General features: G+C 40.7%; 1 protein-coding gene across 8 annotated transcripts in view; it reads left to right on the top strand.

Annotated features, from left to right (window-relative positions):
- Positions 1 to 26484, top strand: part of LOC131249218 (general negative regulator of transcription subunit 3-like) — a 66947-nt gene extending 40463 nt beyond the window's left edge. For 7 of the 8 annotated variants that reach the window (XM_058249853.1, XM_058249856.1, XM_058249854.1 and 4 more), the window contains 7 exons: positions 10974 to 11112; positions 11259 to 11404; positions 13398 to 13676; positions 19465 to 19599; positions 19695 to 19876; positions 20780 to 20892; positions 26279 to 26484. In XM_058249853.1, the coding sequence (XP_058105836.1) occupies positions 10974 to 11112; positions 11259 to 11404; positions 13398 to 13676; positions 19465 to 19599; positions 19695 to 19876; positions 20780 to 20846 (948 nt within the window). In that variant the 3' untranslated portion in view covers positions 20847 to 20892; positions 26279 to 26484. Of the gene's footprint in view, positions 1 to 10973; positions 11113 to 11258; positions 11405 to 13397; positions 13677 to 19464; positions 19600 to 19694; positions 19877 to 20779; positions 20893 to 25338; positions 25482 to 26278 lie in introns of those variants that run through there. The other variant, XM_058249852.1, reaches the window with a different exon arrangement.
- The last annotated feature ends 198 nt before the right edge of the window (positions 26485 to 26682 follow it).

Below are 26682 nucleotides of genomic sequence, written 5' to 3'. Positions count from 1 at the left end.
TCTAGGTTTGTTGTGGCTCGGGTTTGCATAGTTGTGGTGTGATAAGGATCCAGTTTTCTCCAACAAAGTGGTATTAAAACAATAAGTTAGACGTTTGGGATTCAACGAAGATGTCGGGATCAAAATTTGATATACAGAAGTTTGATGGAAGAACAATTTTAGTTTGTGCAAAAGGTCAAGGATGTTCTAGTTTCATAAGGTTTGATCAAGGCATTGTTGGAAACAAATCCTGAGAAAATGTCAGATGATGACTGCAGCGATCTTAGGGGGAAAGCTATGAACACCATTCGTTATGTTTGTCGGATGAAGTTATGTACAATGTCTTCGATGAGAAATCTCCCCTAGAAATGTGGAAAAAGATAGAAGACTTATACATGTCAAAGTCCCTAACAAATAAGTTGTTTGTGAATAAATAACTTTTCGGGCTAAAATTAAAGGATCGGATCTCCTACAGAACATGAACACATTTACAAAGGTCTGTAGTGAGTTGGTAAGGCTCAAAGAGACGGTTAAGGAAGAAGATAAAGCGGTGCTACTTCTAGCATCGCTTCTCCCGTCATACGACCATCTCATCGTTACTCTGCTATATGGGAAAAATACAATGAAGATTGAAGAAATTACCACGATACTTGTTTTCAACGAGATGAGGAAGAAGTCGAGTGATGAGGACTCTCAGGCGAAAGGGCTAGTCACGAAAGGGGGTTAGGGACATGGGTGATCCGTAGAGCGATCTCGATCCGACAAGAAGAAAAGGTCCAGATTGAAATTGAAGGCAAAGGACGGATGCTTCTATTGTGGCATAAAGAGGTACTTAAAGAGAGACTACTAGAAATAGAAGGGTGACCTGAAAAGCAAAGGAAAAGGGAACACAAGTGAATCAGCGAGTGTAGCAAAAGAGAACTCAGGAGACCTCTTGATCTCTTCAGGTACAAGTCGTCTCTTAAGCACTTGGATTCTAGATTCGAAATGTTCATATCACAAAAAGGGAACACATGTGAATCAACGAGTATAGCAGAAGAGAACTCAGAAGGAGACCTCCTCTCAATCTCTTCAGGTACGAGTCGTATATTAGACACTTGGATTCTATATTTGGAATGTTCATATCACATGTGCTTGAATAGGACTTAGTTCGCTTCCTACAAGTCCTATGATGGTGGATGTGTTCTAATGGGGAATAATGCGGCATGCAAGACCATTGGAATAAGAATAATCAAGGTAAGGATGTTTGACGGAGTCATTCGGACTCTAGGTGATGTAAGGCATGTTCCAAAGGTAAAGAAAAACTCAATATCCTTAGAAGTTTTAGATATAAACGGTTGCATGTTCACTGCATCTGGCAGTGTATTAAAGGTCACCAGAGGTGCAATGGTGTTGATGAGGGGACATAAGGTTGAAAATTTGTACAAGTTAGTCGGAAGCACAATTATGGGTGACACCACTACCACCTCACATGCAGAATCTAGTACAGATGATACAAATCTATGGCATATGCAATTGAGGCATATGAGTGAGAGGGGCATGATGAAACTCTACAAACGGAAACTGTTAAAGGGAGTTAGGCATGCAAGGTGGGTTTCTCTGAGCATTGTATCTTAAGCAAGCATTGCAGGGTAAGGTTCAAGACTGTTACGCACACTAGCAGCGAGGTGCTTGACTATGTTCATTCTGATGTTCGGGGGCCAGTGACAGTACCATCTAAGGTAAGGGCACAATACTTCGTGACCTTCATAAACAAGTACTTGATGAATGTTTGGGTCTACTTCATGAAGCGCAAGTCAGAGGTGTTTGCCAGGTTCAAGCAATTGAATTGGGAAGTAGAGAAGCAAATTGGGAGACAGGTTAAGTGTCTCACGTCAGACAATGGTACAGAATACAAACAGGCAGAATTCATAGGATTCTGCAAGAATCAAGGCATTTCAGTCCCCTCCACCATCACCACCACCACACAAACACACACTACTGACTTCTTTTCTATTTTCCACCCTACTACCTTTCACCACTAAGCTGTTGTTCCTATATTTCTTGTGCATCAACAATTTTGTGAAAAAAATTTTGAGTTCTTAACCTCTTCCTTTAGTCATATTGCCCAGGTATTTGATGTCACATAATGTCCTCTCTGTTACTTCCCTTTTATATTTGGGTTTCAATGACATATCTTGGAGGGAAAGAAGAAATTTCCTTCCATTTTTAATAATCATCAATAAATCGTATATGTGTGGCCGTACAGGTCCTTTTATAGTGCTAATGACGGATATTGAAAATATTGACTTCGCAATGTTTATACCTAAAACACATGTTAAATCAATACAGATTGGCATCTAGAACTCAAATCTAAACAAGAAAATAAAACAACTAGGACAGATTCTAAATCCCGAAAGATCTCCAATATAACCCCACATTGGCTGTTTACATAATTTGCACACGCGTAGGGGTATTTTGGTAATTTCCTTGATGTGTAGGGGTATTTTTGGTTCTATGGTGCGCCCCCAAAAGTAGCTGCCTTCACATGGTTGGTAGGTAGAAACAAGGTGCTGACAATTGACAACCTACAAAAGAGATCTACGATTATCCCTAATATGTGCTATTTGTGCAACCAAGACAGATTTTGCGCAATAGAAGAAAAGTCATCTCTTCTAAACCTATAGTGACATCCAAGCACTGTTACCCAACCCTCTTCGTCAGAGGGTACCCTGATGGATGGCTCCCCATCAACATCTCCAGAATATTCGGTCGAGCAAGCGCAGTAATGGATGTCATTATGCCAAGAGATAGACTAACAGGGCATTACAGGGGCTTTGCATTAGTGAAGATGAGCTCAGAAGAAGAGCTAGCCAGAGCGGTAGAAATGTTACATGGAGAGAAATTTGCTGGGGTGCCCTTGTTAGTTCAGAGTGCGAGATTTGGCCCGGATATCCCCCACGCCAAAAGTAAAAGCTATCAAACTAGACAAAAGGCTCATATTGCTCAATAGGCCAACCCCCAACCGAAGGCTCAACAAAAGTATGGAGGTGTCTCTTTCAGAGACGCCCTTTTGAATCCTAACCGCACAGAGAATTCGAAATCAATCGACGTTGACCCCTGCTCTCCCAAGAAGGCCTCAACCAAGTTGACAGATTCAATCTACGTCGAATCTGCTGGTAACTCTAGCAATAACGTAATTATCATCTCCCCAGAGAGATTGAATCGTCAAAGAGCGAAGTTGCGTGACACGGTGGTGATGATAGTTAAGGAAGGGGCTTTGATCGCGTAGGTCCGGGATTGGATCGACGAGTGTTGCGGAATCAAACCAGGAAAATACAATATAAAACTGATCGGTTTCAATGAGTTATGGGTCAAGGTTAGTCCGGGAATTAATCAGGAACTATTGATTATTGTTGGATCCATCCATGCCAATGGCCCTGTATCAAAGGTTCTTAGCTGGGACAAATTCTCCATGTTTGGGATGGAGGAAGTGTGGATTCTAGTCTGGGTAATCCCTATGGAGCTATGGTACGAGGAGTTCTTCATTGCCACAACAAAACTCCTGGGATCTCTCATCGAGCTAGATCTGAAGACAAAAGTAGGGGAGGAAATGGCTGTCATTAGAGTCTGCGTAAGAAGAAAGAAAGGGGATCCCCCCCTCCCCCCCAAGATTCAAGCTGACAACAAATCCCTCCTTCTGGTGCAAAGAGAGGCGAAAGACGCTTGCATCCCCAGGTGGGGCGACATCTGGAGAACCAGAGACACTCCTCCCTTCTGTGGGATCCAGGGAGCATGAAGGAGCACAATTTCGGTGCTCCAACGAAACTCCACAATTTCGTGTGCAGGTTACAGTTGTTCCCTCTCTGGAATAGTCGTCTCAATGTACACGGGTCAACTGCGCAGAATCGCAGCTGTGTTGTCTCGATTTCTCCGCCCCTCGTGACGCACAAAGGCATTAGAGAGGGCCTTCGAGAGTGACACATACTCTGATTGCAGCTCCCATCCATATGGACGGCTATAAGGAGAGTGTAGGGTGTCTCGCGAGAAGACATGTGGCCCCATCTCGCTTACCCAAACAACACGACGAGTCTAAAGACCTCAGCATGGACCCGAACCTAGATCTGAATACCCCTCCCGATCAAAATCTCAATGCTCCCAAACCCCAGAACCCCCCCCCCCCCCCCCCACAACCTAAAAAAATCCCCAAATTCTCGAAGACGGTTCGTCGGATCCTTCAATCCTTCAACGATAAGCTACAGGGAACACCCTCTCCTATCTACATGGCGATGAGAAGCGACCTCGACCTAAATCTAACAAAGGGAAACTCAGATGATGAAGAATCGGAGGACACATCCCCTTCGATGAAGCAGACTTCCCTCCTTGACTCTCCTCTTTCTTCCCACGCCACTTCCCCTTGAGACTGGACCCAACTAGGCCCCATTACGCTGTTTCAAGAAGGCACTGATGAAGAAATCATAGAGGTAGAACCGCTGCAAATGCGAGTCAAGCCCCCTCCCCCCAAGGACCAAGAGGAAGTCCCAAACAAGAATCGAGTTGAAGATGCCTCCAGATCCATCCTCATTCAAACCATCCAGGGAGATCATTAGGGTTGTCGCCCATGTAGGGAGATCATTAGGGTTGTCTTTCGGAGATTGTCTGGAAGATTATATAGCCCTCTTCCAATGTATTAAGAATAGAGGCAAACCCCTTCCAACACAGATCTTCATCCAAGCGGTTATCCAGATCTATCAGTAGTTGGGAACTCACTCGGTTGGGGTCTCCTCTCTTCTCCATGTATGACAGCTTCGACAAATCAAGCAGGCAAGTGACTCAGGGAAGCTCGGTTCCTCAATGAAGATCATCTCCTGGAACATCAGAGGGGCGGGGTCCAAGCAGAAAAGAAGGCTAATCAAAGACTCCATCAGTAGAAAGAATCCAGATATTGTTTGCTTCCAGGAATCTAAGATCCCCCACTTTACCAACAGACTGATGTCCTCTTTGTGGAAGGCCCCATACGCCAAATGGGTTGCTCTCGAGGCGCAGGGGAGTGCAGGAGGCGTCTTGGTGGCCTGGAGATCCTCTCTATGGACTCTGCTCAAATCCTGGGTAGGACAATTCTCTGTTGTCTTGCAAGATACATCGAACGGTCGTAAATTCCTCTTTATCGCTGTGTATGGGCCTAACCTTGAAGCAAGTAGAGCTCAAATTTTGGAGGAATTGTCCTCTTCAAGACAGATTTTTTCAGGCCCCTGTTGCATAGCGGGAGATTTTAACACTTGCAGAACAGCCGAGGAGCACTCCAGACCCAGAAAGGCTTTCCCAGCCATGAAAGCTTTTTCAGATTGGATCGAAGAGCAAGAGCTCGTGAACCTGTCAATCTCTAAGGCCAACTTTACGTGGACTAATGGGAGAGCCTCTTCTATTATGTCAAGGTTGGACATATTCTTAATCTCTCCGGATGGTTGGAAATCTTTCCGTTGATTCATCAAGCCACTTTGCTGAGAACAACTTTAGCCCACTGTCCGATCTTTCTATCATCAGAGGAGGACAATTGGGGCCCAAAACCCTTTCGGTGTTTGACTCTTCTTGGCTTAACATTGACGGCTTTTCAAAGATGATTTCTGTTTGGTGGTCTGAATTGTAGGTGAAAGTGAAAGCAGGATTCAGACTTCTATCAAAACTCAGGCTCCTTAAAGGGAAAGTAAAGCTATGGAATAAGATAGCTCTGCATTAGAGAGGCTGAATTGGAAGGCATGCTCTCAGACCTGCAAAATATCGACTCATCCTCAGAGCAAGAGCCAATGACATGTGCTGCGTAGATCAGAAGAATCAAACTCATCCAATCCATCTCAGCTAGAGTCCTGGAGAAAGAAATCTCCTCAAAGCAAAAGTCCAAAGACAAATGGATTAGGGAGGGAGACAGGAATATGGCCTACTTCCACAACATCGCTAGTATGCGGGCTAGATACAACAAGATCACCAGCATTGCCATAGATGGAGAGCAGATTGAAGATAAAAATGTCATTGTAGAGAAGGCCATTTAGTTCTTTGTCTCACTCCTATCAGCTGAAGCTTGGAAAAGACCGCGCTTGGACCTCCTTCACATGGACAACATCTCAAAGGCAGACTCCAGATTACTCGAATCCCCTTTTCAGGTGGAAGAAGTGAGGAAAGCAGTAGTAGAGTTGAGTGGCGACAAGTCTCCAGGCCCAAATGGTTTCCCACTATCGTTCTTCCTCAGGTTTTGGGACGTGATCCATCCTGATATTATGGAATTTTTTCACGACTTCTTCGAAAGGGGAAATTGTCAGCGGGCAGCTTCCTTCATAACCCTTATTCCCAAAGTGGCGAGCGCGGCCACCTTCAAAGATTTCAGACCCATCAATCTGATCAGAGCACCATACAAAATTCTTGCGAAAGTTATAGCATCCCGTATTAAGTCAGTGATGGGGAAAATCATCTCAGCCAACCAAAACGCTTTCATCCTGGGGAGACAGATAATTGATGGTGCGCTCATTGCTAACGAGTGCCTCGACTCCTACCATTGATCAGGTTCGAAGAGCATCCTATGCAAGCTGGACATCGAGAAGGCTTACGATCACGTCGATTGGGATTTCCTCCAACATATGCTTAGATGGATGGGGTTTGACTCCAGGTGGAGAGGGTGGATTAATGAATGCTTAGGTTCGGCCCACTTCTTAGTCCTTCTCAACGAAGTGCCAAAAGGTTTCTAGAGGTCTATGGCAAGGCGACCCTCTATCCCTTTTTCTCTTTCTCATGGTGGGTGAAGCTCTGTCAAGAATGCTTCACAAAGGCCAAGCCGAAGGCATCCTCACTGGTATAAGTATCCACGGTTTATCTTGTCCAATTTCCCACATTCAGTTCGCCGATGACACCCTCATCTTTTCAGAAGCTTCACAAGTCAAGATCGAAAATCTTCGCACCACGATGAGATGTTTTGAGGCTATGTCGTGGCTGAGGGTGAATCTCGAAAAATCCAAGATTTTCGGGGTGAATTTGGAAGTGGGTGAGATTGATGCATTAGCGGGAGCCCTGCACTGTGTCCCTGCCTCTCTCCCGTCTTCTTTTGTTGGCCTCCCCCTTTGTGTTGGAAAGCCCCCAAGTCTCTATGGGAGAAGATTATTGCCAGGTTTGAGCTTTACCTCTCAAGGTGGAAATGCTGCTTCCTCTCCATGGGAGGCAAGCTGACACTAATCAAAGTGGCCCTCTCTAATTTGCCGCTCTACTTCATGTCTCTATTTAGATGTCAGGCTTCTTTCCGGGACTCGATTGATAAACTCAGACGCAACTTCCTATGGTGCAATAAGGAAGGCTCGAAGAAATTCATCTATTGGATTGGAAGGAAGTTTGCAGACCTCTCAGGGAGGGCAGAGCGGGGGTGAAAGATCTCAAGAAGATGAATCAAGCTCTTCTAGGGAAATGGATTTGGAGACTGGGGACAGAGGGCGATAATCTTTGGAACATTATCATCAAAAGTAAATATGGAATCACAGGAGGGGGCTGGTGGACTAAAGAATCGTCTCTTTACAGGGCGTCTCATATCTGGAGGGGTATCCTAAGCTCGAAGAAAGCTGTCCTTAAAGGGATCAGATTTGAAGTAGGCCATGGTGCTAATATCAAATTCTGGGAGGACCTGTGGGAGGGTGACGCTCCTCTCAACGAGCGATTCCCGAACATTTTCAGACTGGCGCGCAACAAATCAGCCTCTGTTGCTGATTGCCTCTCTTGCTCCTCAGGAAAATATGTCTGGAACGTGGCCTGCAGAAGGAATCTCCAAGATTGGGAAGTGTCTGAATTCACCGATCTGTTAGCAAGTATCAATCGAACCACGCCCAATCCAGGTAATGAAGACTCGCTGGTGTGGAGATGGGAAAAAAATGAGATCTTTCTCTGTAAAATCCCTCTACCGTCATTCCCTTAATCCTCACCCCCTAGCTATAAATCAGACTTCCAATTTCATTTGGAAGTATCAAGCGCCCCCCAAGATTGTTTGCTTTGGCTGGCTGGTTGATAGGAAGAGAATCCTTACCGTGGACAATCTGAAAAAAAGGGGTATGCAGATTGTTAATGTTTCCCTTTGCTGCATGAAGGAGGAAGAAACGATAGATCATCTGCTTATCCACTGCCAGTTCATATCTAACATCTGGGCGGAATTCTTCAAGCGGTTCAGAATCTCTTGGTGTATTGCGGGCTCAACAGACAGTCTGCTTTCAGCATGGCATGGGGTCAGTTTGGAGGAAAGAAGGAAGTGTATATGGAGAATGTCCATCCTTGCAATCTGGTGGTCAGTTTGGGTTGAAAGAAATGCTAGATGCTTTGATAATTCTTCTAGATCTGCGGAGGCGATTTCAGCTAAGGCTAAGGACCTTGTAATAGAATGGGCGATTAGCGTCCCCTCTCTAAAGGGATTTGATTTTTCTTTTTTTGGTGCTTAGTGCTGCCTGCCACCTCAGCAGGAGCTCTCAGCTTCCTTTGTCTTTGTTTTTCCCCTCTTATCAATATTAATCCAGTTATCTTTCAAAAAAAAAAAAAAAAAGACAATGAATCAGTGGATCATCTCTTCGTTTTTTGTCAGTTCGCTCGATTTCTTTGGAACACTTCTTAGCTGGTTTTGGAGTGTCTTGGGTGATGCCGAGGTCAGCTTGGGATCTCCTTTGGGTGTGGCATGGGGGAGAGGGAAGGAAATATATTCCCTTTCCAAATGGCATCTTTCGTTAGTGGCTATTTGGTGGTCATTATGGGGAGAAAGGAATCAGATTCGCTTCCAGAATCAGTCTAGGTCTCCTCAGGCGGTGTTGATAGGGGCTAACTCGCTTTGTCCAAGTGGACTGAGTAGATATGCGTTGTATTCTTGTGGCTTTTTTATCTTTTCCTTTCTGGGCGATGTTTTTTCTTTCTTTTTTGCTGTCTGTCTGGCTTCTTTTTTCTGCTGCTAAATAAGATTTTCACTCTTCAAAAAAAAAAAAAAAAAAATCCTCGAACTTTCTTCAACAGCCGGTTGACTTTCATTTGGTTCCCATTGCACTTTTGATCAATCAGTGCCATCCAATTGGTTCAGTTGACAATAGAAACCAGTTGGACCATTGAATCCATTCTGCATATATCATTTGACCCTAGATCTGACCCAAATCCTCAATCTGATCAATTTGGAGTCTTGAAGTGGTCTTAATCTCCCACCATCTGGATGGTTGAATGGTCCAGGTCTCTAATTTGGACCAGTCTCTCCAATCTGTGGCTAGGAAAATTAGATGGGCCTGATATGTGTTTTGATGGTCAGATATTTAATTGGCTAGCTTGAGTGAGTGACCTGGATGCATTTCAAGTATGGTCCTAAATGCATCGCCGCATGCTTCTTTGACCTGGATAAATATGACCACACTTGGCTGTGAAAATTCATCTCAAATTGCAGTTTGTCTCCTTGAACAACACCAATACTTAAATGGAGCTGACCAAATATCTAAATCCACACTACAATGGTACCTCCTGAGGTTCCTTTTGCATCATAATGACCTTCAGAATGAATTCTCCATGGTGTTGCTCCTCGATTGGATCTTCATCTCTTGAACTGCTACAACTTGAACCTTTTTCTGCTTTCACGCTTAATCTACAAATGGTCTTCCCCCTTAAATATCAGGAAAGTTGGATTGCTGCTCACTTTTGTCATGCTTCAGTAGAAAAAATGTGGGATCTAGAAAATAGTCTCTGTATTCACTAAGTATCCCTTCTGTTCTCAAAATGAGTTCCCAGTTTGTGGTCAACACATAGCTAACTCAATTGATGAGTTAGAGAGCCCTAAATTCTGTGAAATACATTTGTTATTCACTATGCATGTAATTCATAAAAACTACTGAATAAAAAGCATGCATAAGGATAATAGATTACCTGGTAGAAAAGATTTTGAAATGATCACAAACCTCCCTTTTTTTACTATTGCAATTCCTCGAGCCCTAAATTCTGTCAAATACATTTGTTGTTCACTATGCACGTAATTCATAAAAGCTCCTGAATAAAACTCTTACTTGAATAAGATGCATCACCATTCTTCTGTGGAAAAATCATCTCTAAGGCCATTCTAATTTAAGAAATGGCTCTACAAGACCATACTTTGAGCACGCTGTTTTCAGCTTTCAGACAAGATGCTCAATTTGATTGCATTCTATTTAATTTGATTTCCTAGTAACTGTTAAAATTGGTGCTACAATTGGTTGTTTTGCCTAGGGGATGATTTAATCAGTGCATTTAGCCTTCTAATTTCTAGTGATCTCTTGTATAGTACATCCATTATGATGTGAAGAGTTCTCTATCAGGTGATAGTTAATTCAACTATTTGCTGGTGGCCTGTGATCCATGATGTCGTATGAGATGCGTGTTATGGTTTCACATGCATCAGGGAGGACTTTCTTCTTTCTTTTTCTTGAACCCAAAGTGAATGTAGTAATGGAAATGGGTACCCTTGCCTGGTATGGCGGAATTGAACTTTGTTGGAGGTTCTTTAATGACTGGATCCTTCTCAGCTTTTATGTGTACGCGAGTGAAAAAGTTCACATACTCTACACCTGCACATGTACACACACACACACACGTCAAAACCTTAGTTGCATGATCTTTCTAACTACTCCCTCTCTCGCTTTGAATCGCGCTTTATACTTCACCCCCTCTCATTTTCGTGCTTTGTGCTATTTGTACTCACTAACATTTTGAAACAGTCACTTCCCTCTCCCACACTCAAATTGGTTGCTGCTTTGCTTCACACTTAGTGCAACACTGCAACTATAGTCAAACACAATTTGAAAAAAAAAGAAAGAAAAAGAAATCAATCCACATGCTTGGAGATAGCACATGCATGCAATTTTCTGATTGGTTATCCAAGCGTATGCAAGCAAATTTCTGATTGGTTAGTGGACAATGATGTTCGTTGATTATGTATTCCATTTTTTATGGTTTCTCTTTCTTTCATTATTTCTGAGCTGCCATTTTATAACCTAGTGCAGTTAAATTCTCAAAGCTCATCTCTATCACATCAAGTTGGTCTGGGACTTGGAGCTCAGTCTCCGATGGGTCTGAATGCTGTCACATCTTCCTCATTACAGCTGCAAAATGCTATGCATCAGCAATCTGCTCAGCATGCAGGTACTTCCACATGGCTTCAAGAAAGTTTATGACTTCTCTACTAATGCCCTTTGTTCCAGTTTATCAACAATTGATTTCTCACATCTTGAAAAGAACTTGGTTCAAAATTTTGTTTTTTTATTTCTTTTTCTTTACCCATGATGCAGATACTGGCAATGTGAAAGTAGAAGACCAGCAGCAGCAACAGAATTCATCTGATGATTTAAATGTGGAATCTGCTACAAGTACTGGACTCAACAAGAACCTCATGAATGAGGATGATTTGAAGAGCCCATATGCAGTAGATACACCTGTATGTTCTAAACTGTTCGCCTTTGCTTGCTATTAAGAACCGTTAAAGTTTTCAGCCACTAACACTTCGAAGGAAAACTCATCTACCAAACAGTTGGCTTCACTGTGTGAGATTGCAATGATGGGGAATCCAGATCTGCCATTATAAAATCTCATAAAATTGTTGTTGGCATTGCCAGAATGCCTCCCCGAGCTCTTCCATCAAGGAGTTCTCCTTCGCTGTCAAAGGCAACAGGAAGTGGGAGAAGCATAGCCTTATCCTTTGCTGCAGACATAAGATATATCTAATACACCTGCTTAACAGAAAACCATCTGACCTTTCTTGAGGTGCTCCTCTCCAAAGCTTGTTGGGCAAAATAAACCTAATGTGCCTCCAGTGGCATCTCTACCACATGGCCATTCTTTGTCAACTTTGTCAACCACACAAGATAATGGGAACGCTCTCTATCATGCATGCTGGTTCCGCAATTCACTGGGAACACTATCCTGATCTCCTATTGTCTTTGGAATTTTGATTACTTTCACCACCAGTCAACTATCCTAGCCCTTTCCATGAAGTGTCATTATTCCTGTCCTGCCCAATTGTACCCATTACAGCATAAGTTAGAGATTCCATTTCATTTCTTTCTATCACCAATCAGCAAAATAAAATAAAATAAAAAGGCTTGTCTTTATAAAGGAATTAGAAGACCTATTCCTGATGAAAGAAGAAAATAACATCATAATTAAGGTGGCAGCAAAAAGTCAACAAGAAATGACTCTCTTGATTCTCTTCATCAATCAAAAGAGTTGGGAATTTGTTGGCTTCTCAAGATACATGGCTGAGAGAACCATCATTTGGCTTTGATGATAATTCCAAAATATCATTTATGGTCTTTCAGCAACACCCATCTTATGTTGTGAACTCACCTTCAATGACTATTGAATCATTTGAATGTACCATACCTACAGGAGTAGAAAATTTTCACCCTTAATTCAGTACAGCTCTCTTGTTTTGACGTCAGGCACATTCTATTTTCAACTGACATCAAGTTCTGAATGTAGTCAAGCCACTTTAACCACCTTGTCAGGTCCTGGAAGTAAAACATAGATGACCTGACGGTTAGCTTTCAACTGTTCAAGACAAGCCAGGAAAAATCACCTTTAAATTCTCATACTTATCCAATACACACACGAGCAATATAGAGGAAATGGCAATAAGATTCTAGAAGATAGAAAGGGGGTAAGCTAGCTTCAATTCCAACCCAAGAGCTAGGAGCCACCTTTAAATACTCCAACTTATCCAATCCATATAAAAAAACACTATGGAAGACAAGGAAATGAGGAACATTATAGAAGGTAGGGTCTTACTAATAGTTCTCGACAAGAATCTCTCTCCTAGGACTTAGGCTCCCATCTCAGGAAAAAAGAAAAAAAGGAAATCTATTCATTCAAATTGCGCAATAGCATATCTTTAAAATTCCATTATCTTTGGCTATCCTTCATATATCTTTTTGCAAGATCTACTTCATATATAGAAACCAATACCAAGACTCTTTTGCTCCATTATAAATATCTCCTAAAATATCCCAACTTGCAACAAAGACTAACGAAATAAGGAAATTTAAAGGAAAAAAAATAAAATCTAAACACTACCGAAACCCCTAGGACACCATGTGGGCTGTATACCAGCCTATATGGTGTGTTCAAGCCGTACAGTTGGTATATATATTCCCTAAAATACTCTGCAGTTTGGCGTATGAGTCCATATGTAGAATCTGGTTGGCCTTGTGGGTCTCAAAGTTCAAACATTGAGCATTTTTAGCCATCGAGTTGACTGTATGGGCCCCACAATCCAATTGGAGCACAAATATTGGCTTGATCTTTCTCATACAGCAATGAGATCCACTGTCGGACCATGATTGTTTATCCAATGCTCTTGCATCAGGAAGATTGGCCCTTCAGAATACACAATTTTTCAAAAGTTGTGAAGACTCTTGTATTGGCTTATGCAGGCTGTAGGTTCTGGCCCTTTAACAGAAGCTACCCAAGTGCATAGAGATATTGATCTCTCTCCTGGACAACCTTTACAACCAAACCAATCTTCAGTTGGGCTTGGTGTCATTGGTCGAAGAAGTGTTTCAGACCTTGGTGCCATCGGTGATAACATTATCGGATCAACTGGAAATTCTGGAGCAATTCACGATCAATCATACAACTTGCAAATGCTTGATGCTGCCTATTACAAGCTTCCTCAACCCAAAGATTCAGAACGTGCAAAGAACTATATTCCAGTATGCAAGCTTTCATATTCTCTACCCTATTTTCGATTGTTTAATAGACCTGTTTGAAAGTGGACCTCTCCACTCTGCACGCACACTTGTGAGGAATTATCATGCATAGTTGATTGTGTGGGCCCACCTTGGTGCATGTGAGGGATTAGCCTGTCCTTTAGGGTCACCCACTATGAAATTGGGCTCCTCCAACATCATACTAATCCAATAATTAGGTGCAGCCCATGTGATAAGATTGTGCGCAGTTGGCCATTTTTTCGATGCCGTGGCCCACCTGATGATTAGAATGGCTTGATTTTTGAACTGGGGGGAGGGGGGGCATATTGGATGTGCTCGAAATCATACACACACCATGATGGGCCCCACACGAGCCGCACATATGATGTGTTGCCAATTTTATGCTAGATGATAAAGTAATCCTTCAGCTAGCATGTAAGTTTAAACGTGTCAGGTTTGCCCAGCATCCAATGAATCCTAAAGGTTGGTCCCATCATGAAGAACACTTGATTAAAAAAAAATAAAAAATCAGACCTGATTCACTGATGATGTGGACCAGACCATAGAAAAACAATGTACAACCATCCATCTTATCCAAAGTACATGTGTGGCCCGCTTGATGAGCAGATTGGCCTGATTTTTGTGGTAGGTGATCTTTATGGTCGGGCCAACTAATATAACTCTAATTCTATGAACCTCTCTCTCTCTCTCTCTCTCTCTCTCTCTCTCTCTCTCTCACCCTTCATGGGGACACTAGCAACATCCCTCAACTTCTCTCTCTCTCTCTCTCTCTCTCTCTCTCTCTCTCTCTCTCTCTCTCACCCTTCATGGGGACACTAGCAACATCCCTCAACTTCTCTCTCTCTCTCTCTCTCTCTCTCTCTCTCTCACACACACACACACACACACACACACACACACACACAGGGACACTAGCAACATCCCCCAACCTTTCAAGTTGGACATAGGGTAACCTATTGTTGATCCAAACCGTTCAGCCATACAACTAGGAGCAAGCCATGATGGAAAAAATCATGCCAATTTGGTGATCCTAACCTATCCATGGTGGAAAAAATCATCCTAATTGGGTGATCCTAACCCTTTGAATGGGGCCAATTTGTCACAATTGTCCATTGTTACGAGCCATAAATCACATCATCAAGTCAAAGTGTTTCTTTAGAATAATAAGAAATACAAAGAGGGATCTATCAAGTAGATGTTTCGAGAATGATCATTAGACCTAGCTCTCTCCAGTCAATCTTGACTATTCGTCTTCATTCTATTGATTGGAAGCTTTAAATCACCTGATCCACCATGGCTTGCTCCCAGTTGTATGAATGAATGAACAGTTCAGATCAACAATTGGTCACCCTGTGCGCAATTTAAAAAAGCTTGGGGCATTTCTTACATCCTCATGGAGAGAGGGGGAAGGCCTCATGCTACTAGTTGTAGATGAAAATTTGTGCAACTTTCAGCCACCATGTGTGTGTGTGTGTGTCATCCAATAGGATGGCCCAAAGATCATGTTGATCCAATCATCATATGGGCCATATGATAGAAAACCATGGACAATAACCCAAAATCCTTGAAATTCACATGGTGGCCGACTAGTTATATGTGAGACCTTCCCATATAAATAGGGAAATGCTCCAATGGTAGTGTTACCACCATAACTATGATGGCAATGAGCCCATGACCTCTATTGGCCACACCACGATGTGTTAATGGCGTTCACTTCAACCATCATGGACCCAAAAGTCTTCCCAATCCATGACTCAGGTAGGCCACACCATAGGGAACACTTGAGAGGGTACACCTACCCATGATTGCAAAGGGCACATAGTACTATGTGTATGCCATCCAATTTCTTCATCTAGGACGTCCACCCTAGATGAAGGGAACCTAAAAAATCAAGCTATTCTGATGCAGGACGTGAATTTAAATATGATATGCAAGATTGCAGGCTTAGATCACACCAATTCAGAAACAATCACACAAATTCCACATCCCACATGAAAATCTAAACATTCAATTAAAGGGGAATCTATGCGGGTCCAAGCCGACACAGGCTAGGATTGGACCAATAAAATTATAATTCAAACGATGTCAAAGGGAAATAAAATCAACTACTCATGCATAAAAATCAGTCCTTAATCCAAGGGATTCCCTAATTTCAATTCAAGGAACCCTAAGATGATAAAAAGGGGTAAATCAATTAGGGATCATGTAATATAGGGTTAGGATTCATGAAAAAACGGCTATGAGAGGATAAAAGAGGATAAAAACCTGAGCCAAAAGATGATCCCGCGTGTGGACAGCAACAATGGCCCTGACGGACGTGCCTGTGATCCCGGCCGCACGTGTGTGGGGCCCACTATTCAGAAAAGGCCACCTTGGCCCTGGTCAGCCAGGGATGGACTCCAAAACCCCCAAATCTCAGCTCGATCCGATGTACGGTTTGTGCGTGGTGCTCCGCCGAAGTTTCAGCTCGCTTGCGGGCTGAAATCTGGAAACCTGCTTCAATGAAGAAATCTGATGCAACAAAAGGACATTCGAAGTACGAATGGGGGAAGATGGAAAAAAAAAGATGATGGAAGATGGGGGTGAATTGGGATCGATGTGGCTTTGCACCACGGTAGTTAGCCCTTCGAAAAGGGAGGGCTTCACACCCACTTTTGAATTCTTCCACAACTCACGAAGAGAGCAGAAAAATAAAGCAGGAATTTTTTATTAACTTCAATGAATGAAAAGAACTACAAGGGGTGCCTATTTATAGGGAGAACCCTATACCCAAAAACTCGCACCATGTGCGACACCTATTACTTGGTGATGAAGTAAACTAAAATAAAAACCAAACAAGGAAATCTAAAGCGTTCACGATGTTCTAAATAATAACAATAAGCAAAACCTAAAATATAAAACCAATCCGACGAGTGGGCCACGATCATGAGATCCCATGGTGTGCTTTTCTTGACTATCGGGCCACTTTTCTGAACAAAAACTTGTCTTCTAGCTAGGAGACCCTCCCTGGACGTCGTCATCGAGCCAGATCGATGGTGGGGTCCTCCTTCTGCATACATACGTGCGTAGGGGTGGTGATGTGCGGGCGTGCGTGTGCACGATGTCCTCATCATATTCGGAAACTTAAGTGGGGCCCAGTGCAACTAATGATATGCGTCCTCCTCCCAACTATTCCTATTGGTGTGGCCCACTTGTGATTTTTGGGCCCATTGCCAAACACAAGGGGTGTGCATGATCGCCAATGTGGGGTCGGTGTGGATGCCATGAACACATCATGGCGGTGTTCACAGAGGTCGTTATCACCATAGTTATGGTGGTAACACACGCACGCATATATCTAATCAACAGTGGTAGTTTACTCCCAGCTGATTCCCCTTAATGTTGCCTACGTGAATCACGGGTTGGCCTGATTTTTTGGTCTTAAACCTAATGTGATGCCACGCATCCAATGGCCATAATAGATTTCAGTTTGTACATCATGGTGGGGCACACCCAGTTTGCTACCATTGATGTTCTCTTATAGCGTAGCTCGGAAGACCATCTCTCTCTCTCTCTCTCTCTCTCTCTCTCTCTCTCTCTCTCTCTCTCTCCCCCCCATTGTGTGTCCGTGATACCCTAATTTCATTGGGGGGGGGGGGGGGGGGCGGGGAGGGATTAAGTGTCTTGATGATGGTAATTTTGCAAATTTGGAGGTTTGGGGTGGAGGACGATTATTGTTGGAAAATGTGGCTCCTCTTCTATGGATTGGTGGACCAAGGAGTCATCCCTTGGTTGCGCTTACCACCTTTGAAAGGCCATTGCTCGGATTGTGCCCAAAGTGTTTGGTGGATTGGGTTTGTTGTCGAGGATGGAGTTTCGGTTAGGTTTTGGTATGGCATTTGGTGTGGGGAGTTCTCGCTTAGATAGGTTTTCCCTAGGCTAGCTGGGGTTTGTCCTATAGTCGATGTTTTTGCCGCCCATTGTTTCTTGGTCTCCGAGGATGGAGGTGTGTGGGTTCCTTGCTGGTGGAATTTGTCTAATATAGAGATCAATGATATGGTCCGCCTTCTTTCTCGTCCACAGGAGTTCCAGCCTTTTTCAAGTCTAAATAATTTGCTAATTTGGTTGTTTGATAAGTCTGGTATCTTCTCGATGCGGCCTTTCTATTCTCTCATCTCCCAATTCGTGAATCAAACGGTTTGCGGTCATACTAGCACTGTATGGTCCTATGGTGCTCCTCCAAAAGTCGCAGCTTTCACTTTGGTTGTTGGTGGGAACAAGGTCATGACCATCAACAACCTTTGCAAAGGGCCATGGTACTTCCTAATATATGTCTTCCCAGCTTCAAGGACATGAAATCGGTGGATCATCTATTGCCTCTTCGTGAAATGTTTGGAGTAGTATTCTGTTGGCGTTTAACGTTTCCTGGCCGATGCCTAGCTCTGTTGAAGGGTTGTTTCGCTCTTGGCATGCGGGTGGGCCAACGAGTAAGAGTAGATCCAGATGGAGAGTTGCTATGCTTGTTGTCCTCTAGTCTCTTTAGCACGAGAGGAATGATCGATGCTTCCGGAATAGGAGTTGTTTTTGTTTAGGGTAAGTAGTAGGGTTAATCAGTGTATGTATCAGGGATTAGGTGCCTTAAAGAGGTTGTTTGTATTTTTCTCTTTTTACTCTCTTCTTTTCTTTTTTACCTTTTCTGTTGTTTTCCCTCTTCCTTTTGGCCAGTTTGGTCCCGAATAAATTCAATATCTTTCAAAAAACAAACAAAAAAATTGACCAACATTCAAGGGGTCGGATTATCTGATTGCAATGTTTTAAATATCGACGTACTGGCTAATATATCTTGTATCCCACTTGTGTGATACGAAACGCACAGGTAGTGTCGATATATCCCACATGTTTGATCTGGTGAGCAATTTCAACTTCCAAGCCCTTTTTTGTTAAAATTATGTTGAATTGGTGTTAAATGGTTACAAATCCATTGGTTCATCATGTTTTGCATAAAAAATCGTGGAGTTGAGGCTTTGATTTCAATATCCACTAGTTCTTCATGTTCTCCATTTTTTTTTTCTAAATTTTCCTTCAACCAGTTGTCAATTGAGACTAATTTCGAAGTACTTAGGAGTACTTGTTGAAATGATCATCACATGCACTCTAAATGTTATGCATTCAATTTGAATGTAGTTACATTAGTTGAATTAGACAGTGCATAACTTTGGGCCCTATACAAAGGAAACATATTATGTGCACTTCTTTTTTTGAGATGTTTTGATTTAAAAGTATGTATTAAGGTATTTTTTTTAACAATCCCTAAAGTTCCATTGAAAAATTCAACAAATTTCCTAACGTTTCCCCATGTTTCACAAAGAAGTGCAATTAATTACTTGATACAAACGGTATATCCCATGCGATAACCGATACATATTTGTATCCCAAGGATGCGATACATAACACAATACCGATATTTCGAACACTGTCCGATTGTACCATGGCCTACCCCTAGTGGTAAGCAATGACATTACAAATCAATGATAGACTATCCCACATGTCAATTTCAAGCTTTGGGACATCGCTAACGTCCCCATGAAGGTGGGCTGAAAAAAAGTATGAGAGGAAGACCTATAAGGATGGGGACCGAGGCGGCAAGAGGGGATATGAAGACTTGTTCACTTACCGAGGATAGGCCCTCAGGAGTGATTGATGAAACAAGATTAAAACCGACCCCAAATAGCTGGACAAGGCTATGAGGCTAATGATGATAAAATAGCTTTTCATTTTTTTTTAATTGCAGAGGCGCCCTGCAAAGACTCCTCCCAGCTACCCTCAAGTGCAGGCACCGATTGTTGACAATCCTGCATTCTGGGAACGGTTAGGTGCTGATACTTCGGGTACAGATACCCTGTTCTTTGCTTTTTACTATCAACAGGTGCCTTCTTGACCTTTTTTTCCCCTAATTCTGTTACAAATGTATTTCCTATGGTGCTGAGATGTACATTCTTAACTTGAATGTTACTACCACAGAATACTTACCAGCAATACTTAGCTGCGAGAGAGTTGAAAAAGCAGTCCTGGAGATACCACCGGAAATATAACACGTGGTTTCAACGGCATGAGGAGCCGAAAGTCACAACTGATGAATATGAGCAGGGAACGTATGTGTACTTTGATTTCCACATTGCAGATGATGACTTGCAGCATGGATGGTACGTAGACGTGTTTTTCCTTTGAATGGGGAGCAATATGTTTAATTAAATTCTCAACTGTGCCGAGGCGTAGACATTTTGTATGTCTGCCTATTAATTGGAATATTAGATGATAACCACGTTTGTGGATGAGTATCTGTTCTGCTAATATGAATTTCTTTATTGTTAAAATAAGGATGATCGCATGCAACTGTTGGCATTCTGTTATGGTGCAGATGAATTATAATGGGTATGTGGAGAGCCTAAACATCAATCAGCATTGTCCATCTAGTCCAATCCACTTTTAGTGGGCCACCACACAAAATTCCAAAAGGTGCAATGCGAATGGTGGCTCATTTTGGGAACTTAAGATCATCAAATCAAAGTAATTCTTCTGGGATGTTAGCAATTCTAGGTGGATTATTACACCCATGGTTACGAGACGAACAAATGTGGGAAACTATGGGATGAACAGATGCCAAAAAAAAAAATCACTATACAATGGTTGAAACCATTGCGGGAAACAGGTAGTGAGAAACATTGGGTAAATATGGTCCACCAGATGAACTATCTACTTTGACGATTATATTCCTTTTGTTGGAACTTACATAAATCATCCACTTTGTGGCCAATGATCATTTCATTACATGGTAAGTTTGATTTGACTCTTGACAATTTGAAAGCAGGTTGGAATGAATGGATGGTCCCGATTGATCTATGTATAGTCCATGTGTCGAATGCGACTTGTTTGCACCATGATACAGTGAAACCTAGTTGTATCAGATCAGTTCCCTTAAAATGTTCATTTAGCCAAATTGTGCTCATTGCTTTACAGTTATACATACAATATGTTGTGCCTATGTTGTTGAAATGAGATGGCACCATTTCTCATCACTTTTCCTCCTTGCTACCTCTGATTTGTAGGTGCCAGAGAATCAAGACTGAGTTCACATTTGAGTATAGTTATCTTGAAGACGAGCTCGTTGTATAGCTTTACGGGAGTATAACCTTTTAGTAACCAGCAATTGAGGTTTTAGGTATGTAATTACTCTTTCTTTTTCTTTTCCTTTTTCTTCTTGAGGAATGAATTATTTTGATTTGAAGCGTTAGAAATGCTGCGTGGTTAGTGATGGTATTGATGGTATTTTGTTCCCTTTTCACCATCCCACATATGATTATGTTAAAAGATAGAAAAATAATAAGTGTAAGAACCATGCATCTTATCCACCGATCATTTATTATATTTACTGATATTCTTCAATGGAGCTTTGCTAAGCCCACACACGTGTACAAGTCAGCTAATGCACCAGCGACCACATATGCCAATGTGGCAGACAGGTAAAATATCCAAGCCATCCATCAGGTGGACCTTATCTTGTAGATGTCACTGCTCAAAGATAAAGGTCGTCTGTTCGGTAGGTGTGCCATGATATTAGAACTAACTTGATGGGTTAGAAAACTTTAGCTGATTATTTCACACCCATACATTCAATCAGGTCCACCTGACTATTGGACCTACCTGATTCTTTGGATAGGGAATCTGCAGTGTTACTGTTCTCATGGATGGCTTTGATATTTCACTTGTGTGCCATGCTGGCATATGCGATCAAGTGTGCATTAGCTGAGTACATGTTTGCACGCTTAGCAAAGCTCTTTTCAACAATCATTTCTATCATTTTATTTTTTTGTAATTTGTAATAATTATTTCCACTGTGTAATCCAGATAATAATTATTATTATTATATGTAGTAATTGGTAATTAAGAGGTTTCCACACGTTACCCTCTTCACAAACTTTACACATAAGACGTGCCAATATTGCAAGGTGTGATTATGACCATTGCATGTGGCTTGAGACTGCCTGGGTGAAAATTGATGGGTTTGATCTAGTTGCTGATTGGTGGGTCTCCTTTGAAGTGGGAGGAGGGTATGCAGGGTTCAGGTTGAGCAGAAAACTTAAGCTTTTGAAGGACAAAATCTACATTTGGAAGAAAGAAGTGTCAGGGGCCTAGGAACCAGCTTTCGATGCGATGGCAGATGTAATCCATGAGTTGGATTTATTAGAGGGAGGAGGGCTGTCCATAGAAGATAGAGATAAGAGGGTTGCTCTTTCTCAGTCTCTAGCAAATTGGACCAAAGAAGAGGAGATTAGATGGAGGTGGAGAGATCGAGAGCGGTTTGGTTAAAAGCAAGAGATAAAAATAGTAAGTATTTCTACAGTATTGCTAGTGCTAGGGCTGTGGCAATAGAATTTCTAAAACCACGGACAAAGATAAGATTTGTAGGGCTATTGCCTAGTTTTACAAGGATTTGTTATCTATTGATCGGTGGAATACATTGCAGTTTAAGAATCTTGACTCTTCTTAGCTTTCAATTGTGGATGCCTCCTCTTTAGAAGCTCCTTTCTCCAAAGACGAGGTGGTAGAGACTTTACAATCTCTTTGGCGAGAAAGCCCCGGCGGCTTTCTGATTCTATTCTTCCAAAACTTTGGAAGGTGGGATCCTTACTCTTGCTCGCGTGGTAGACTCTCAGGAGTTTCAACACCCAGTCAAGGGTTCGAGTATCCATAGGTGGTGAAATTCCACTACGGTGTGAGTGTGTGTGCGTGTAAAAAAAAAAAAAAAAACTTTGGAAGGTGGTCAAGTTGGATGTTATGGATTTTATTATGGAATTCTGGCATCATAATTGTCTTTCTAAGGATTTGGGGGTGTTCTTCATAGCGTTGATCCCTAAGATGGAAGGGTGCATAACACCTTAAAGACTTTTGGCCAATCAGCCTTATTGGGGGGTCATATAAAATATTGTCTAAGATTCTCGCCGTTCATTTTAGGAGGTTTTTGTCCGAGGTTATTTTCAAAAATCAGGATGCCTTTGGGGTCGGCAGACAGATCTTGTTTAGCACGTTGATTGCTCCCGACTGTATCGACTCCGAATAGTTTGTAAACTAGATATTGAAAAGGTGCAGGACTGTGTCAATTGGGAATTTCTCGATTATATGCTTTTGTGGCTAGAATGCTGTGAAAAGTGGAGGGGGTGGCTTCGGGCCTGTGTTTAGTTGGCCTCGTTCTCCATTTTGGTTAATGGATCACCGAAATGTTTTTTCAAAGTGTCAAGGGTAGGGTGTAGCAAATCAGTTATGTAACAGCTAATACATAATGGTAACGGCCGAGTATGTTACGCTATACGGGGGTTGAAACTTTGAAGCGATTTTTAGGTTGAAGGTGAATATCGGCTATATATATATATATATATATATATATATATATATATATATATATATATATATCAACTGCTCAATTGGCCGAACCAAGATACAATTTTCGTTATTTTTAGGCACTTTTCTCATCCAATCTCTTTCCTAAACTATTCTACTGCAAATTCCGACCATTGTTAGCTTGAATTTGAGGATCAAAACAAGTCATTTCGAGGATTTTGTTGAATCGCAGGCTCCATGGGCAAATTTTTTTTTTAAACTTCAAAAATAGGTATTTATACTTTCTTTTTTAAAATATTTGTTGTTATGGTTGAATATAATGTGTTATTCAAATTAGAACATATGAATGTGCATTTTACAGATTATGCATCTGATTTTCTTTTCCTTTTTTTGTAATAAAATTTTTTATTTTCGAACTATTTTCAGTCAATTTTAAAAAATTCTGAAAAATCTTTCTTTTTCAATATTTTTCTGTTTTAATTGTTGAATATTGTGTGTTAATGATGGTAGAACATATAAATGTTATTTTTACTGATTATGCAATTGATTTGGTTTTTTTTTTTTTTTGTATTTACGGAATATTTTCAGCCTATTTTTAAAATTTAGGAAAAATCAAATTTTGTTCAATCTTTTTATGTTTTAACAGTTGAATATGATGTGTTAATTATAGTAGAACATATAAATTTTTTTTTTTTTTTTTTTACAGATTATGCAAATGTTTTTTTTTTTTTCAAACTATTTTTGGCTTATCTTTAAAAATTAGGTTAAAAAATCAATCTTTTTCTGTTTTAATGGTTGAATATGATGTGTTAATGAAGGTAGAACATATAAATGTTCTTGTTACAAATTATGCAATTGGTTTTTTTTTTTTTTTTTTTTTGTGTCTTTTCGGACTATTTTTAAAACTTAGGAAAAAAATCAATATTTTTCCCTTTTAATGGTATATATATATATATATATATATATATATATATATATATATATATGGATTATTTTTGGCCTATTTTTAAAAATTAGGAAAAATCATTTTTTTCAATCTTTTTCTGTTTTAATGGTTGAATATGATGTGTTAATGGTATAGAACATATAAATGTTCTTTTCACAGATTATGCAATTGATTTGGTATTTTTTTGTATTTACGGACTACTTTCTGCCTATTATTAAAAATTAATAAAAGTGTGTCTTTTTTTCTTGTTTGATGATTTAATAAGAATGTGGATTTAATATAAGATGACATGATGTGCTTGAATGTCATATTGTCGTTATTAATTCAATCTTTTATTTATTTATTTATTTTTTTTTTTTCAAATTATTAACTGTATGTTTATATTTTCTTATTGTTTAGTACTTAATTTCTTTTTTATTGATTAGATTTAGAAGAACTTAAAACATTATTTCATTAATCTATTTACAAGTTTCGAGATTTAATTAATTCATTCTCTTATTAAATTGTATTTAGACATAGAGAATCAAGTAGACACTCACATAGGCCATATCTAAAAAAGAAAATGTATGGCCAACAAGGAAGTGAGGATATTGGATGGTAACATTGTCAGTGGGTAGGTGGTGGTAGGCACCAAATGAAATGCAATTATTATGATAAACTAATAATAACTTTATAAACAACATTTGGCACATCAAAAGGGTCAAGTTGTGAGATAACTTTATAAATAAAAGGTTAGATAACTTTTAGATTTGTTAACAATGGATGGCTAAAAATGAAAAAAAAAAAAAAATATCCAATGGTCTTGTTTCAACAGACAAGTATGCCCAAGTTAGAAGTTGGGATGTTTCAACCCATCTGATTTTTCAACTGTAAGATGGCCACAGTGAATTCCAAAATTTAATCGGTTGGATTTGAGTTAATATATGTCAATGTGCTATCTCTAAGCGCCTGCATATCATGCGTCATATGCAGCAAGAGTATCAAATAGCTCTCCGTATCCATTCCCTTCAACTATGAGAAGTTTGTTCTTCTTCTGTCGCAACACAGGTTCAGCTTGTATGTCACACACTGAGGCCAACATTTGAACTGGTCTGGGGATCGGAACTGTCCGTGTTGGGGACTATGCTATAGGAAACGCATTTCGCTGAGAGGATCATTTTTTAACATTTCTATATTAGATGGATATATTACTATAAAAAGACATTTTTCAATGGCTCATGTTGAACTTGTAGGATGAAAGGATAGATTCATCTTTTATGCATGATTGTCGGACAATGTATTACTTGTTCTACTAATAATAAGATGGATGGTTTGAATCATCAGACGTTCTCAACATGTGGACCCAAAGTTACAATCAAGAGAACAAGAAACTTTCGGACTGATAGCCTGATACGCTAGATACACTGGAAAGTTATGAAACTGCACTCGGGGAATTGGGCAAGGGGATAATGATATTACCATATACATATCCAACCATTTGTAAGGAAGGTAATTGGGTAAACAGCTGATCAGATAAAACTCTTGAATCAGGTAAATAATCGCATATCTGAATCTGATTTTCTTGGTCGGATTCATCGGGTAATTGGGTAAACAGATATCCATTGCCAGCCCCCTATTATTAATGTTTGGGAAATGCTCCGGTGCTCTCAAAGCACCAAGTGATTGTGTTCCTAGTTGCATCGGTTCGCTTGGAGAGTCCAATTGATCGATCTGAACTGTCCATTAAGTCTGGAACCCATTCTGTTGGCTACGATGCAAAAATTCACTGATGAAGTAATGCAATCCATACTTGATTTGGCCTTGACTAAGTGTCCTAATGTAACTAGGAGCACTATAACTTAAAAACTGCTTTGAGTGCCTGGAGCATTTCTCTGTTTGATAAATATTTTTTCCATTAGATATTTTAAGCATTTCTAATTCTAACCTTATACCTTATTTCTTCCCTGTGGTTTCCGAAGTCCAATAAAACTGAAACTTATCAGTACTATTGTCTGTGAATTTGGAACTCCGAAGTAGACCAATCTGTGCATAACTAAGATTTAAATATTGCTTCTATCAAGTAGGGCCTACATAAACTATGTTAGCTGTTTCACTGTCCAATCGAAGGACCTTGATATATATATATATATATATATATATATATATATATATATATATATATTTCTTAGACGTCCAGACATTTCTTTCCCTTTGGTTTTAAACTCCTCGTGCTTTCCTGTTCATTCTCCTCTCTTGTATTATAGTTTCATTGTATATTTTGCAGGCTCAGCTGATACAGTGGATGATTGATTGGCAGTGCGATGGCGAATCAAGCAACTGCAGCCGTGTACATTTGTTGTCATTTCCATTCTCCCATTCGTTTTTTAATATGTTAATTCCAAAATAGCCACTAACTCTCACAAAATGAAACACTGGTGTTGTCTCTCTCCCCCTTTTTAAGTGGGCTATAAAATAGTTCTCCTTGTTGCATTAGGAAGATCCAGAAACTCCATTGGGTTTGGCATACAGATCATGGGTGATGTGAAAATCACACTGATTGAATTGTCAGATCTGTCCATGAGTTGGTGTTCTTCTTTTATCCATCTGTATTTGAAGCCATGGATGGAATGCTTTCGATTCTATATTCAAACACCAGGAGATGGATCTAAGTTGCTAAATGGACCTGTT

Source organism: Magnolia sinica, chromosome 6 (genome assembly GCF_029962835.1).
Source record: "Magnolia sinica isolate HGM2019 chromosome 6, MsV1, whole genome shotgun sequence".
NCBI classification, from domain to species: domain Eukaryota; kingdom Viridiplantae; phylum Streptophyta; class Magnoliopsida; order Magnoliales; family Magnoliaceae; genus Magnolia; species Magnolia sinica.
This window is presented reverse-complemented; position numbering and strand designations above follow the sequence as displayed.